At 32.4% G+C, this 17133-nt stretch overlaps 1 protein-coding gene across 1 annotated transcript in view; it reads left to right on the forward strand.

Moving 5' to 3' along the window:
• LOC105193207 overlaps positions 1-17133 on the forward strand; it is a 293217-nt gene that overhangs the window by 243202 nt on the left and 32882 nt on the right. The window contains 4 exon segments of the mRNA XM_039454349.1: positions 6311-6416; positions 6503-6655; positions 9527-9664; positions 14243-14448. Of these exon segments, the coding sequence (XP_039310283.1) occupies positions 6311-6416; positions 6503-6655; positions 9527-9664; positions 14243-14448 (603 nt within the window).

Here is a 17133-nt window from a genome sequence, read left to right on the forward strand (position 1 = left end):
CAAAGACCAATTCTGTTTTTAAGTCAAAATTTGTTAATTCTTTTTTTAATTATTTATATAAGAACTATTTCCTTACATTTATTGTGTATAAGCAAAACAAAGTTCTGAAATATAAATCTGTGACGTGAATTTATAACTGTTTAAACGGCAAAGTATCTTGATTCTTGAATTGTCTTCTTTTACTTGCAAATTTTAACATAAAAAAATTTATTTGTTTTTTATTTGTTTATTTTGTTTTAAATTTTAAAAAGATTTTTATTAATAATGTATTAACTTTAATATAATTCTACCATCCTCTATCAATTTTCCCTCGTTCTAAGTGACAGTTCTGAAAGCTATGCTTTGAAAAATGGATAAAAACTTGTTTCCTAATTATTTAGATAATTTAACAAATTATTAAAAGACATGGAAGATGTTTTAAAAGTTAAAGCATTTGAAATACTTCAAATTAACAATATTATTTTTGATTAACGTTAACATGTTAGCTTGTACGTTACAATTGAAATAGTGCATTCATTTAACTCCACCAATAATTTTGCTGGCTGTGTCATGTTTATTTATTTGTATATCGTCGTGTTCAAGAGTATGACCAACGCGTAAAAAAAAATTAAAAAAAAAGGAATACCTAAAACATGGACATACGCGTATTCAGATTGACTCATCGAAATTCTGCCATGGCAATTAATACCGTGAAAAACGGGCAGTAATTAAACTTGTATCCAACAATCGCACGTAGCGAGCTTTTTGTTCGTCGATTACAAACTAACTAGTTTCTTATTGATTAATTAACATCGCGATATAATCCATCGCGAATTTTCGATATATATACAATCAGTAATCACGGATGCGAAGAATCAGAAGAAAATTAATTACAATGTAATAGTTAGAAGTAAGTTAATCTTTTGTGTTTTAATCTTTTCATTTAGCTTTGATTAATTTTCCGTGTTTTATTTAATTAAAGCATTAATTTTTTTATTTATTTATTGATTTTTAAAAAAATATAGGAATATATCAAATTTCCATGTTTTAAAATTATTGCTGCACAAAAATTCAATCTTTATTTGTATGATATTATTTGTACAAAATAATAATACTTTTGTTATGTAATAATATCTTTGCTCTTTATAGAGTTTTATTGAAATAAAATAAAAAATTTAAAAATATTAAAACGTTAAAATTTTTCGTACAGTTTTAAAATTAGAACTAATCCTTTCATTGTCCTTTTTTGAAATAACAAATGTCACAAATTACTGAGGACAACATAGACGAGTCGATTTAATTAATAATTAATTAAATCAAGCTATGTGGGATAAAGATACAATAAACGCTGGACAAAAGATGTAAATTACCCATATTGATTAAAATAATATCGGCGTCAAAGATTTTTTGCTTGGCTTGACGCTATGGCTAATCATGAATAACACCGCGATTAGCTGGCGTTTTTGGCACCGGCGTGGATCTTGTTTCTCCGCAATTATTGCTGTAACTAATTGCCCGGGCGGCCAATTAACGTCAAATATGGGAAATGCAATTGCAATCGGGAAACGCCGCCCTCTCAGCGCTTTGCGCGCTTCTTTAACGCGATTTTCTCTCAATTACAGCTGCGCTAATTACTCGGTTGGCCGATCAATTACGGATATTCATTGCGGTTTGAAATATATATAAATAACGGATAAAATCGAGGAACCGCTCTACGGTACCGGGCTAATGATTAATTAGCACGTTTGCTTGCTCATCAATTGTCAAGTTTGATGGATTGTTTATTATACATTTTTTTTATTTTACATATCAAGATAGCTTAGTTAGCTGTTTAAAAATGGTTATAAATGTTATATTGTATAAGATTTTTGAGCCAAATAAGGCCCACTTAATTAATTTTATTTTTTAAAACGTTTATTTATGGGGATATTGAAACAAACAAAGTTAAAATAAAATTATTATTCCAATCAGTCATAAAAATAAAATATATCTTGCATATGGAATATTTATAAAGAAACAAAAAAATTTTTTATTCAAATTAAGCCTTAAAAATATGCTTATAATATAATAAGGTCCGAATAAAAAAAAAAATTAAAAAGAATAGAAAAATTAAACAGTATCGGCTACATTTAAGCGTAAAACACATTTTAAGTGGTAAACTTAAAATACAGCCTTATTTAGTGGTCAGCTCAGATACTTCACTTGTTATAAATATTATATTATATTATTTAATTTAAAATAATAGAACATAAAAAGTCTTCATCTGCAGATAGTTTTCTCTTACGAAATATTCACTTTTTTACTTAATTGGTCATATTTATATCTATCTAATTATTAGGTTAACAAAATTAATAATTTTAGTCAACTATTTATATCATAATATGTATTAAAATTTTGCGCACAATCGCTTAATTTAACTTTTGTAATAAAATACAGCACTGGCTAAGTGAAATATCTGACGGCGGGTATTACTCGCGCGAATAATCATTTTGAGAATAGCCGTAGTTTTATCAAGATATTCACGTCACACCTTCCGTTAAAATTACATTCACAGGTGACTTATCTCATTTAATTTTTACGTCCTATATTTAATATTTAACTCGGAAACGGGTGCGTATGATGAAAGCTTTTCGACTAGCTGACACGGTTGAATCACTCGTTAAAACGCGGAGAATAACCACGAGGCAAATTTCGTGCTCGGTGAATTCACTCGCAGAGTTTGTTACAGCGTTATAAATTTCAGCCGATTCATTCAGTTGAACATCGAAAACTCGCGAACGAATTAGCCGCTGCGAATAAGAATTAGCGATTTTGGATTCCTCAAATAAATGTTGCATGACGAGCAAGAAAGTAAATTACCTCGCGACCTTTATCATTTTTAAGAAACGCATTTAATCGTCAGTTGCGTAAGGTCGGTGATATTTCGTGAGTGTAACGTCGCGCTGAATATGCAACACGGACAGACAAGTCACGAGCGTCGACGTTGAACTTGCAATTTCGTTAACCAGCGATTTGCATTCCCGTCAACTTTGCGATGTACGACAAAAATCACGACCGCGAACTTGCGAGACGCATTCACGGCTCCAGTTATTTCTAGGTTAGTAATAGATGAAATTTAATAGAAGTCACAGAAACATGGAGCCGGATATAAACCGCAACCTGGGTTTTGCCGAGGTTTGGGTTATCCGTGACAGCTCCTGTCACGTTTCATCGTTCTACTTTCCTACGTGACGCGTCTAACTGATGACGGAATTCGCGGCTCATTTTATGAAGCTTTACAAAAGTAAAACGGATTTGTTGATATTGTAAAAATCTGTTGCCTTCTCTCCCTCATTTCAAAATGACTGGCATAGGCACATTAATCAAATCAGTATCGAACAAAAAGATTGTTATATTTTTCATATTTGTCATATCTTTGATATCAACTGTAAAAAGTATTAATTATTACTTAACGTTATTACTTACTGTTGGTAAATTTTTACCCAGATACTAATTCAATTTTAGTTTAGTTTTTGTTATTAAAATTTTTGTATAATAATATTCAGGTACATAATATAGGTATTAAGTAATATTTAATAAGGTTTTTCATTTTTAAATGATGGAACATTAGTTATTTTTGCAACTTATCAAGTTGAAAAAATCTAAAAAAGAAAAAAGTTTCTGAAAGTGTTAAAAAGATTCTTAATTATATAGGTGAATTTTCACTCAGAGTAATATTAACGTCAAGAAAAATGTGAGCACTTAGGTTTAATTACTTAAGTGTTTTATTAAAAAAATTTTTTATTATTAATCGTGCGATTAATAAATCATACAACGTTCATTAAAATTTACTACATTACCTTAACACGCAAAACACTTGCAAAGTATTAAATATCAAAAAAAGTATTAAAAATTAGCTCACAAACTATTTACATCGTTTTTACTGTCATCGTTTTTACTGTACGTAATACGCTACCTATATTTAAAAGGTCGTTTACTAAATATAATTTTTCTCACTCGAAAAGAGACGAAAAAAGCTCTGTATTCAATGTCGTTAGCGTAAGTGCTGTGCATGGAATAAGCGTGTGTTTCACTCGTGGCGTTTTAGCCGTTTTCCATTTTCCATGAGCAAATGATCTCGTTGGTTCGAGAGTCTAACGACCAGCCGAGTGAGTTTCTGCATCCGCGCACCTGTGTCACCGAAAAGGTCTTCACCTGACCGAGGAGCCACGATATATCTCGCAACGTGAAGGCGAGCTCGACATCGATCTCAGGAAGCCGGTGCGACACGAGTTCCAATTACTGCCGCTCGAAATTGCCCTTGTTCTTCTATCTGCTACGCGCCGATCAGATTCGAAATTTGCGATATCGATCTTCTATCGGAAATTCTTAAAGTGCGTCTCGATTTACGTTCTAACAATCTTTAGAATTGTTTCAATCCTTTTCGACTTCGACTATCTATGACTTAACGTCTCTTTCTCTCTTTAATTTTTCTTTGATTTTTTTATTAATTTAATGTTGGGAAATAGAGAAAAAGACTTTTAATTTTTAAGTTTAAATTAATATATTATACCCGACTCTCAAAAAAGTCTCCATCAATAAAAAAATAATTGTCGATTTTAACCGCCGTATTTTGTATCTTAATTTTCATTTAATTTGAGAACTCAGATGAAACAATAACTTTCCTTTACTTTTTTTATGTAACATTATGTACTTGATATGCTTTTATATATGCTTACTGCAAAAAATTATAAAAAATATCCTTGACTATTATATTACATTTATTTGTGTAACTTTCTTTCATCTTTGCACTTCTATTCTTCTTTTAAACAGCTATTAGCATTTTATTTTATTTTTTTTTTACCTTGAAACAAACACACACGTACAGATAACTCACGAACAATTCAGGAGTACGATTAAGGCCTTCAAAGGGATGCAGGGAAGATTGGCGCTCGTTTGTCTTAATAAAGTGCGTCGAAGGCACGCTCTTCATGGTGGTTGACTTATGGCCAGTCATCTGGCGGGGCGGCTCTTCTCATGGGGAATCCTAGACCCTTTTTTCCCCTTCGTGTCGAAAAGATCTCGTACTCCCTTCCCGATATTCACGGGCATCCCCCCGCGATCGTTAACCCCGTCGCCAGAGTCCATCAATCGAAGAGCGGATGGTTAATGATGGCGACCATTCGTCATCGGGCAGATACCCATCCTTTGGACAGTCACTTGTCGAATTCGAGTCTGTTACAAAACCCAAAATTTTCAACAGGGATTTTCACGATAGCACATTGTTCGTTTCGCGAGAATACATATTTCCCATCGTTCTATTTTCTCGCGAATTATAACATATGCATATCTCTATTTAAACTCGATATATATTGTATATATGTAAACAAGTTTAACCAAAATTTTGGATTTCATAACATTACATTTAAATAAAGAAAAATTGCCCGTTTGTCCTGATTTGGGTTCATAATTCTTACCGGGCTGGAAATAAAGGAAACGATAAGCATCGCTCTCCTCTATAGTGCATCGACGCCCTCGGCGCGCGACGCTGATGATTTATCATTTATTTGTGTTCACCCCAGCAAGGAAAGTGGGTCTCGCCAGTGACTGTGTAAACAGTGCATTACGGATAGGAACAGGTGGAACTCAGGCTGCCATGTTTAACTATGCCGATGTCGATCTCATTCGAGGAGGAGCGCTGCGCATATTGCTCGATGCCACGATCAATGATGGAAGCTCGCGTTTCAATTTTTGCTGGAAGAACCTTCTACGTCGCGCGTAAAATAGTAGATATATCCATGATAAATGGTGCTTTTCACAATTTATCAAATGCGGGCGCGCCTGATATACAATTGCATTACATGGCTCTAATTGGAAAAGTTTCGCCGGTTATAATGAACATTTTTACCTTGTTATTTTTTTTTCATATTATCATATTGCATATTTGATCAATATAAATTTAAAGTAAGACATTAAACTACATTCGTCATCATGAGTCAAGCTAAATTAGATCCCGCGATCATATCTTCTACTTTTCTTGTGAGTGTCAAGCTTATTTCTAGCTCATCACTCGGACCTTCTCTTTTCAATTTGCCATAATGGAGAAACATGGAAAAAAAGTATAATACAGCAGCATTTTATATCAGTTTCTTTCATGAACGCCATTTATTCTTCGAATAATAAGAAAATATCATTTATCTCTATATTTTTCACCCAACGGGTATAAACATACAGAAATTACATATAAAACTTTCACACGTAAGAAAATTATAGTTAATCCCCAGCTCGTCGTTAATTATAAACGATTGGATCAGCACTTTCCGTTTACTGACACACATCCCTTGTTTCGCAGAGGCGGGCGTGGAACCACCGTCCTCTACATCAGACATCGACAAGCTTCAACAGCCGGTGAAACTGATCTTGTCCAGCACGTGCCATCATGCTTACACGTCTTGCAAGTAAGTTCGCAAGTTCTTGCTGTAGTAATCGAGACCGATCATTGCGGACAAGATAAATTGGATGAGGAACGTTTTTGTTTACTCAGAAACGATCCGGAATGCAAGAATCTGCTGGAACCCGTCCTGAACCACTGCGACGCGACGACGTGCGCGAGGAACGAGTGCATGGAAGCACTGCAACACTTCTACAAGACCGCCAATCACAAGCATTCCGTGGAAATTGCCTTCTGCCTCTGCAGGTTAATCAAATAGACAGCAATCTTCTTTTTTTTTTTTAACTTTTGGCCACGCGTAGCTCGACCGCGAAATTTTTTAAAAACGCGAACGTTCTTTCGATGAAGCAAATGCAAATCGAAACAATTGAGAACATTCCTGCTTGGTTATGACAAGGTATTGAAACATAGAAAAGAGCTATAGTGACATTTTATCCCAAAGGGTCGTTTATAATTCTAGAGGTAAGCTGTTATTATAGCTATTATGGCGTTTCGCCCCAATATGTTAACAATATGTTAACAAAAACGGAATATGTTAACAAAAATGGATCATAGTAGTCAAAGGGTTAGTGTCTCATTATTATTATATTTCTGATATTAATTTATTGTATATGTGCACATTTAAAATTTTTTCTTTCATCTTTCTTTAACAGATTTATGCATCTACTTCTACTAATGTAAATTAACTTTGATTTTGGTTTATTTTTATCCTTTTCTAGTTTTAAGAATTAGAAAAAGATAAAAAGTAAATTAAACGAGAAATAAAAGTTAATTATTTACATTATATGCATTATTATATTTCTGATATTGGTTCCTTGTACATTTGTTGTTAAAATTTTTTTCTTTTATCTTTAACAGATGCTTTATGTTTAACAGATTTACGCATCTACTTCTACTAATGTAAATTATCTTTAATTTTGGTTTATTTTTATCTTTTTCTAGTTTTAATAATTAAAGAAAATAAAAAGTAAAGTAAACGAGACATAAAAGTTAATTATTTACATTAGTAGAAATGATAATTGTTCGAACTTTTTATATTTCCTCCTTTTTTTTCATGGCTGCTGCACACACTACCGCAAAGTATACTTTATATTGTTTGGATAATTTATCGCATGTTTCGTGTCTCGCTAACAGCATTCTTTCCAGCAGAAAGATTTTCTATCAACATAACTGTGACCGAGCAATTGCCCCTTTCGGTTGTGTTCTGTCGGCGGTGAATATTTAATTGGCCGTCTATTGTCGTGAGAAAGTCACGTTAAAATATTAACACAGGGCGCTACGCGAGCGACTGTGTCGCGGTACAATGCGCGATGCAACGTGAATTAATAACGGATTATTGTAACACGAGTGGCGCAGCTGCGATATGACGAATCAACTGTCGGCGCCGTCGTAAATTAATTTGGAATTAATCGAAGGACGCGCGCTGTTAATTCGCGTTCTAATTACGCGCGCGCACGTACGAGCTGGCGAAAAATTTTTCGAAATCCGGCGTATCGAGCAATTGAAACCGGAGCATCGGATCGCTGCGCAAAACAATGCATGCCCCGCGATGCATACGCCGAGTAGTATGTACGTGTTATGTTGCATCCGACTATGGCGCAGCGGCTGATGTATCGAAAAAGAAAACGCAAACGCGTTTAACTGACAGAAATGCCAGATCATATTCTCGATGCATCCTCCGTCATGCATTCAGCTCAACTCGGATGAAGGTAATAATAGGCACAATGCAGAATTGCAGGGATGAATAAAGAATAGAGGGAACGCGCATGATTGCGATCGATTGTTCTCGATACATTATGAAAATTTGAAACTAAGTTAACGTAACGATATGTCATAATTTCTTTTGTGCCTTAGTATCTTATTGCAAATGTGTCTTTGACGTTCTTTAGGAAAAAAACTTTTCATAATGTATGTTTGTAGCTATAATCGAAAAATAGAAATGTTAGATTGGATTAAATATATTGATGTTATCTTTAAATGAAAATTAAAAATCTTTACGTGCCATTGTACTGAAAAACCTCCTTTAACGTGATAAATGTATTGAAGCTGAAGATTGAGAAACCATTCTTGGAACATAATTAATACAAAAGGAAATTGTGAAATGAGAAACATGCGACGGGGCAGAGTTAATTTACATTAGCATGTATAACTTTGCATAAGAGTAATCAAAGGCTTTAGTATAATCCCGAGTCGAGGAAGCGAGGAAGTAACGGAATTCTCGTGACTACTGAATTATCTTCTTAAATATTAAACAATCGTGTCCCCTTTATTTGTTATAACGTAAAGTATTGATTCATAATAAATTTAATGTTATTTTACGATAAATTCTTCGGCGAAAACATTTTACATTCTCGAGAAAGATTAATTCGTAGAAATGGCACACGTAAATTTTTCCAGATTAAGAACAAATATCAAATGAGAAGGAGCAAGTTAAGATCTCGCAACGACAACTTCGATAAGAAATCCTCGAAGCAACCCTAATACTCCTCTTGCGCGAAAGGCTCGTATTTTTTAACGAGACTCCTTTAACTTTCAAGTGGCTTTTGGTCGCAAAACAATGCGGAAACTTTCCGCTCTTGCCTCGCGTCTTACTTTTATCCTACAAATCTTTGTGTTTTTTTTTATAAAATTATTTTTTTTCTCGAAATAAGAACGACCGAATAGGAAAACACGACTAAATAAAATACGCATCTGATGAATATTCAAACAATTTAAACAAGAACATTTAATCAAGAAATGAAACATAAATTAATAACTTTAGTCTCGTTATTCTTATGTCAAATGTAAACAGAAAATCTTTTAACTGAAGTTAAAAGCTATAAGTTAAAATTATACGATATAATTAATATTGTATTGCTATTAAAAGTTACTTGCGTTTTTTTAATATTATGATAACAATTTCAGTTTAGTTTGCCATCTAATTGAATGAATAAATCAGTCTTCGTTTATAATACTTTTTTTAAATATCAATTGTTTCTTATTTTGGGTGATATTAGATAAAGTCGTAATTCTGTTGGGGTGTTTCTTCTATACAAACTATAACGCACTTTAAAGAATTCTGTAATAGTAATTTTCTGAATCTTATTATATACCCGTTCTACGTTTCTCGTGTTGTAGGAAAACGGACAACAAAAAGGACGAGTGCATAGTGGCACAAGAGAAAATGCATCCAACTTGCGCGCAGCGCATAGACGGCGCCGAAATGCCAACGTGTCACAGCCTGGCCGAGACTTGCAAAGAGAACAGAAGCTGCAGGTGAGGCAATGCGTCACATTCACGTTTTTGAAAATTTGCATGTTTCTCCATGAACTGTCCGTATACAACGGATCGTGCGCAAATGTAGAAACGTAGAGCGAAGCGCGTGAAAAGAAACTCTCTGGGAACGAGTACTGAATTTGCTTCAAACAAATACGCATGTGCATTGTCTAAAAAATCAAACATTGTATTAACAAATGTAAGCGACGGTAATGTCATCGTTTTCTCGCAACCGATTAATAATTAAAGATTTTCAGTAAATTTTAATAACGTTCGCTGTCGATTTTGTCTTAACAATGATTCTATTAAATATAAAGCGATACGAAAATCTCTATGAGGTAAAATAATGTTCTCAGCGCTTAAGCGGATTCATTTACAAGAACACTCATGTACGTACATTGCCGCGAGATCCAGAAGGTGAAGGACGTATCGTTTCATCCCTCATAGTCGCACTGGTCCTGCAACGTGGACGGACGTCCTCTTGACTAAGGAAATATTGCATTAGCGCGCGTATAAATCTTGTTGAATCGCGATTTAACTTTAAAATTGAAAAAGTTCCGACAGAACTGCTAGAAAAAATAAGGGACGACGTGTTTGCGGTGTTTAATCGGGTGCTTCTCTGGTTTACTCAGCGAGATAAGATTGCGTCGTCCTAATTGGACATTATTATTTACGTGTCAATTTTGTTCCCGTTCCCATCGCACGGTGGTTCTCGCTCGTCACAGAGAAAATTGCGAGGACGAGAATAAAGAGACATATAGCTTTATATTTATTTTTTAGAATGATAATTTTTTTCATGGAAGACGGACTGCAATTTAATTATGTACAGATTGATTATGTGCAAAACTGAATAAAAATTTTATTTATTAAATTTTACGTATTATTAGTAATATTATGATTAATTATTTTTGTTCTCTCTCTCTCTCTCTCTCTCTCTTTCTCTCTCTGCAAAAATCTCTTTATGATTATTATTAATTGTAAGATCATTTATTTTAATTTTTACTTCAAAAACGTTATTAATACAAATTTAATTTGTTTTATATGAAGCATACCGTTGATATTAATAAATTAACATTTTTTTGCGATAACACAAATTCTATTAAATGATGTGTCTCGCCGTATATACCTTTTTTATTGAAATCTGATAATTCACAGTTTGTTGGACATACCATTTTAAATGTCACAGCGTATCGATGCACCGATTAATTTGTTATTACTGGCAGACGTTATAAAAAACGCAATTTATAGAATTGAATAAATTGAGAGATGAGTTAAAAATTTTATCAATTAACTTTTCATGGATATGTTACAACATTTAATCTGTATGAAATATATAGTATACATATGATACATGTATAAATATTATATAATGTATAGATGTAAATATATACTAAAAGTATATAAAGGATACATAAATTATAAACATATGTTATATAATCTGTTAAAATATGTTAAAGAAATGATTGTATCACACACACGGAAAGATATTATATTTCTTGTGGTGTATTAGTCAGGAATTTAAAAAGAATTAAATAACAGAATTTTAATCTTTATTTCATTTTAACGCATAAAAAAACACCCATCAATTTTTTAATCGGAATTTTTTGCAAATGCTAAATTTATTGTATATTTTGTACGGTTTTCGGACATTATTGGATATGTCATAAATTGGTATGTAGTTATATCAACTCTTGTTTAATGACAAAACATCAAACATAACAATGAAAATTGAAATATTGTGTTCCCTTACAAGGGAGTGAAATACACATCACGTTAATAAATACGTTAAAAAAAAACAGCGTGGGTAACTGGGGATTAAAATGGTCGAAAAGGAGATGCAATCGTGAGCGATAGAACGTGCGTACACGCGTTGCTGATCGATTAAATTAGAACATGCGTGCACGCATGCACATACGTACGTATGCACGGTTCGATTCAGCGTTTTAATTGATTTATCGCCGAGGGCGAACGAATCCATTTTTAATTTTGCCATTTAGAGGTATCTACAAGCGGCACGAAAACGAGCAATTGCTGCGTGCCATAGATGCACACTTTGTGAGTCGAGAGGCGTTCCACCGCTACGAAGTGTCTCTATAGCGTTTATTTAATTGCTTTCTGTAATGATTGCTTGAAATACGCTTATTCATTTTTATTCATGATAGTTGTTTGTAAACGAATCGTAAAACTCGCAATTAATAGAATTAGCGCAATGCGCTGGAAATCATAATCAATTAATCATTGATTAAATTATTAATTATTTTCTTGAGTTTCTATATTTTACAGTAACTTTCACTATTTGTTAAAAATTATTATTGTATTTTTTTATTGATTTATTTTTTTATTTATAACTTTCATTCGTAGCTTTATAATTTAATCGATTAATCGCATAATACATTTAACGACTCTCTATAATTAAACCATCGATACAGATTATTTATATATCAAAAATAACATTGTTGTTATATTTTTATGCTGTAACAGCTTCTACGCTATGTCCGTTGTACACATTTATCTTTTTATTATTTATTTAGCACGGACTTTATTTGAAACTTCACTAATGAACTTCAGCGTTTTTCGAATTCGAACATCTATTTGATTAATTTAACGATTTTATCGTTATCTTTATTTTAAATACAAATAAAATACACTTGATTTTTGATGCAATAAATACACAAACGTAGTTTAACAGTACATGATGATCTTACTGAAAAAACGTGATTGACAAATCTCAAACTAGAAATGCAATTACCAATTCTCAAATTTAATTAATTTTATTTTTATAAGAAATAAAATTAACGTAATAGAGAGAGAGAGAGAGAGAGAGAGAGAGAGAGAGAGAGAGAGAGAGAGAGAGAGAGAGAGAGAGAATTTAAAATAAACCATTTGTTTAAAATACTATCTAAAACATTATCATATATGTGTAATATATTTCCATGTATTTCCATACGACTTTATTTGTATTTTTTTTTAAATTAAGCACATATAAAATGAAACAATAAAAAGTTTTTCTTATTTGTATTTGAATATATAATGTGTGAACATAAATTAAAAAATTTTGTAAACAATTTTTTAAGTAAGATTGCAGATATTTTGGCTTTGTGTCATTATGCAAAAAAATTGTTGTAATTACATACTGTAAATTATACACTGAAAATTATATACTGTAGTACGTACACACATCTGTGTATAAACAAAATTCATATTTTACTCGAGTATATATTTATTGACCGTATCAATTGTCACGTCAAGAGTCTCTATGGTCAACGAGAACAATTCAGCCATTGTTACAATATTAGTCCCTTCGATCATCTAATATGTCACTAGTGATAAACACATACGTAGATACTATTCAATGATTGTTAGAACATCACTTACAATTATTGATGCCAAAGATACTTTTGAACTTCTTTTTAATTAAGGTAATTATTTGCATCGAAAATCAGTCAATTTGTCAATTAAGTCAATGTTACGTTTAATAATTTGTCATATCATTTGTTTAATAAAGTGTCATTTATACTTACAGCTTATTACTGAACATTCATGTTTAATTAATATATGAATCGTATATACATCAGTCTCTCTAACGTGTTTAATGTTAAAAGAAATAATTATTTTTTTGGCATTTTTGATTTAACTTTTTTTTAATGTGAAATAATTATATATAATAGTTTATATAATATGTATAATTTTTTAAACATAATTGATTAGATATTATACATATATTAATAACTGAATATTCGGATCATTTTCCAAAACTTTAATATTTCAAGGACTTTCGGTTTTATTTCTCTCACGATATTCGTTCACAATTTCATCGATTGTCTGTATAATTAAGATCTCAATAAGCGGACATATGTAATGATGCAGAGCCAGAATTTTTATAAAAATCTGTTATATATTGATCTAATTATATAATTAACTGAAATGTAAAACAAATAATTAAACGGACTCTCGAGATAATCAATAGGATAATTATATTAAATATATTAAGTAATATAAAGTTCTTAAAAAATACATTGTGCTCGGACATTTCAATTCTATTTCAAGTTATTTTTAACGGAAAAGCCATATTTTACAATTATTTCTTAAAACTAATCTTGCGGTGAGAATCAAAATGTCAAGAGGTAAAATTAAATGTCTCTTTCACTTCAGTTGCATGACCGAGTATTTTAGTTCATTTTCCTATAAATGACACAATTGTTAAAATGAGTTGAAAAATAGAAGTTAAGATTCAAAAAAATCTATAATTGATTATTTACCACAAGAAGTCACAAATATGTAAGTTAAAAACGTGTTCGCAATTTTGTATTGTTCCATAATTTTGTCAAAGATAATGTCTCAATTAATTAATATTAAGAAGAGTCAGTAAATAGATAGAATAAAAGTATTGAAATATTAAAGATGTTATCATGTTAAAATTTAATGACCGCAATGGTACGTAAGAATGAAAATCATTTTGAGTTCAGAGACGTAAAAATGTTTTTAAATTATTTAAAATTGACAAATAGGGACATGTACGGTCATTGGATATTCATAATATAACTAAAAATTAACGACCTAATGTTTTTACTTTTCTAGACTCAGACTGGAATATTATGAACAGAGTTGCGCGGTAGATAGCGTGACGAAGAAATGTGCTGGACCAACCTCCGACTGCAGAAAAGCGATGCTGGGCATCCTAGGTACTGAACTTCATACCAATTGTGCTTGTAAGGGCACCGAGCTCAACCAGCTATACGGCTGTATGGGTTGGCAGCGGCTTCTCTGGGTGAATCCTTGCGTAGGTAAGCGGAAAATTCTAGAACATTCATTACTAACATTGAGGACTCGATAGTAACAATTTAGATTAAGGAAGCCAGGTTTATTTAGTAATGCGCCGTCCTTTGATAGATAATGAATTCAGACAGAGGAGATTTACTCAAAATATATTTGCACATACATAGAAACTAAAGATAGATTTAGAGGTGTAAGATTATTGTAAAATTTTATCTTACGAAAATAAAAGTATACGATAAAATATGCAATAAAACAAATCGACATTATTGGAGATTGTTTTCGAGGATAAAATGAAGAATGTCTGTGAAAGAAATAACCCACGTTATTCTTTAAAACAATTAACCTACTTTGGAAATAGCGGGTATATTTTAGGTGAGTTATTTGAAAACGCGGTAATCTCGAAATCGATATCGAATCATCCGGATTAAATAAAAATAATTGCAAGCTGTACGCTGTCTGATATTGGAATGTTAATTAATATAGACTGATGATATACTGTTTCAATGTTTAACTGGTCTCTGCAAATGTTTATCTCACACGTTTCTATTAGCGTGAAAAACGACGTGACGGTATTCCATTTTTCATTAACAGGTATTTTGCAATGTATTTCGCATTTATTTCATACGAAGAATATATTTGTCATGGTTTACTACTGCAAGTGTGAACTGCCGTGTGAATGTAAAATACAAAATAATAAGATGTATGTAAATCTTTTATATAAGACTAAACTACTTTTTGCTAAGCTTGAATTCAATTTTTTTTTTATAAAAAACAAAATTTGATTCGTTGATTTAAGTAAATTCTTATCTCTGATATCAAAAATTGAAATAAATACATGCAAGTCATGTAAAAGCTGATTAGCAAGAGTTTCTTTTTTAATTCATAATGCTTTCACTGTGTATATTACAATTAAATTCAACTTCTAATTTACTAAAACATTCAACAATAATAATGTGGAAAATTTAAAAAAACTCAGCTGGAAAATTGCTAGAGAATCTACCCGTGCTAATTTCTATTCTACTGGGCCGCCGTATATATAAACATTACAGCGCATAATTAGCATGGAACAGACAAAGCTCTATGAAGCTTTGCCGATGCGCTCGGCATGATGCACTTCTAAAACGCAGTAGGAGATGCAATTTCTTCGTATCTAAATGACTTATCTACCGACTGAATGCAGTCCATTGCATTCGCCATGCTTTACAACTCGACGGGGTCGAGAAGGATCGATAAGAGCCAACCTGTGTCGTTTGTTCGACCGGTGTAATTGCAATTCTGCTCGTGGCATCACCATGTAGTTGCATAGATCGTCATATCGCAAATCTTGTCTTGTCTCTGATTGCATCAAACGTTTTTTTTTCTAGGTTGTTCTACAGGAATCGTGTAATTAATCATCGAGAATATATTTTTAATGATAAATATAAAAAAATAATTTTACTTCTTGTTTATATTTGGAATATTAGACGATCTGTAAATAAACTTTTAAAATCTCTTGGCAGATATTGACAGGCACAATTTGCTTCTCGGCAAAAAAAAAACCGGATTGTTCTCATTTCGTAGCGCATTTATAAATGCTGACAAATATAATCTATTTCGCGAAAATAAAAGTTGTGTTCAGGTTACCGCTGCAGCTCGTAAAATATTATTACGCGCATCTTACGTTCCCTATTATTGCTGTACGCGTCCCGTGAGAGGAGAGGCGCGCGGTGCCCCTTGAAAGTGTAATCACCCCGGAGCCCCTCGGTAGCTGAAATATTTCGCAGCAGCTGCGCCGTCGGCGATACGGGACCGGGGCGACTTTCCCGATACTTTCATACTTCCGCGTCAGATGACTACACATGTACATTCAACTGCAATTTTACAGGCTCTCCGTTCGGCACTTTATATTGCTTAGCGGTTGTTATTTGCGGCCACACGTCCGTTTCCTTCGTGCGCCGCGCAAGTGAGCGGGAAAGTATTAAGCCCAAGTTACTCCGTGGCGACGATGCCGATTCGAGTCGGCGGTTTTTCGTGCTTATTATTGTGCCGTGAAATGTTGTAAGTTATGACAGAAAGTGAAAGCGCACATCCCAGATCACGAATAATCATAAAACATAGAATCGTGAATAATTTTCTGCAAAGTATACTTCTGCAAAGAAGTTCTGCAAGGACGGTCGCGAAATAATAAATGTGTTACGATAAAAAGTGAAAAATATTTTACATTCGAGTTGAGGATATTACATGTTTCCTGTCTCCAACTTTATATAAAATTTCAACTCGAAATCCAATTGCCGTTATCGCCCTCCGATATAATCCTCGATAGGCATATTTGTATAAATATTATACAATATCATGTATTGAATATTTCGCAATAATAATGGTAAAGTGATACGCCATAACGCAATGCAATATTTGTCAAGAATTAGACAAATTCAAATTTGAAATGTATTTTAAACTTATTTCGAAAACCGTTTAATTTTTTATTTAAAATTTCGTCATGTTTCATGTCTAATAATTTCATGTGTAGCAATATTTCTAAATTATAATGCAAAAATGTGCATTTTTGCAAGCGTGTACACGGATTAATTATATTTCTAAATATTTTATACGTAACATATGATACAGTTAAAATATTTTTCTCAATTGAAACACTTCTTCCTAAATTTAATTTTACGAATAAATCGAACCAGTAAAATGATTCGCCATGTCATTAT

This window comes from Solenopsis invicta, chromosome 10 (assembly GCF_016802725.1).
Source record: "Solenopsis invicta isolate M01_SB chromosome 10, UNIL_Sinv_3.0, whole genome shotgun sequence".
Taxonomy (NCBI): Eukaryota; Metazoa; Arthropoda; class Insecta; order Hymenoptera; family Formicidae; genus Solenopsis; species Solenopsis invicta.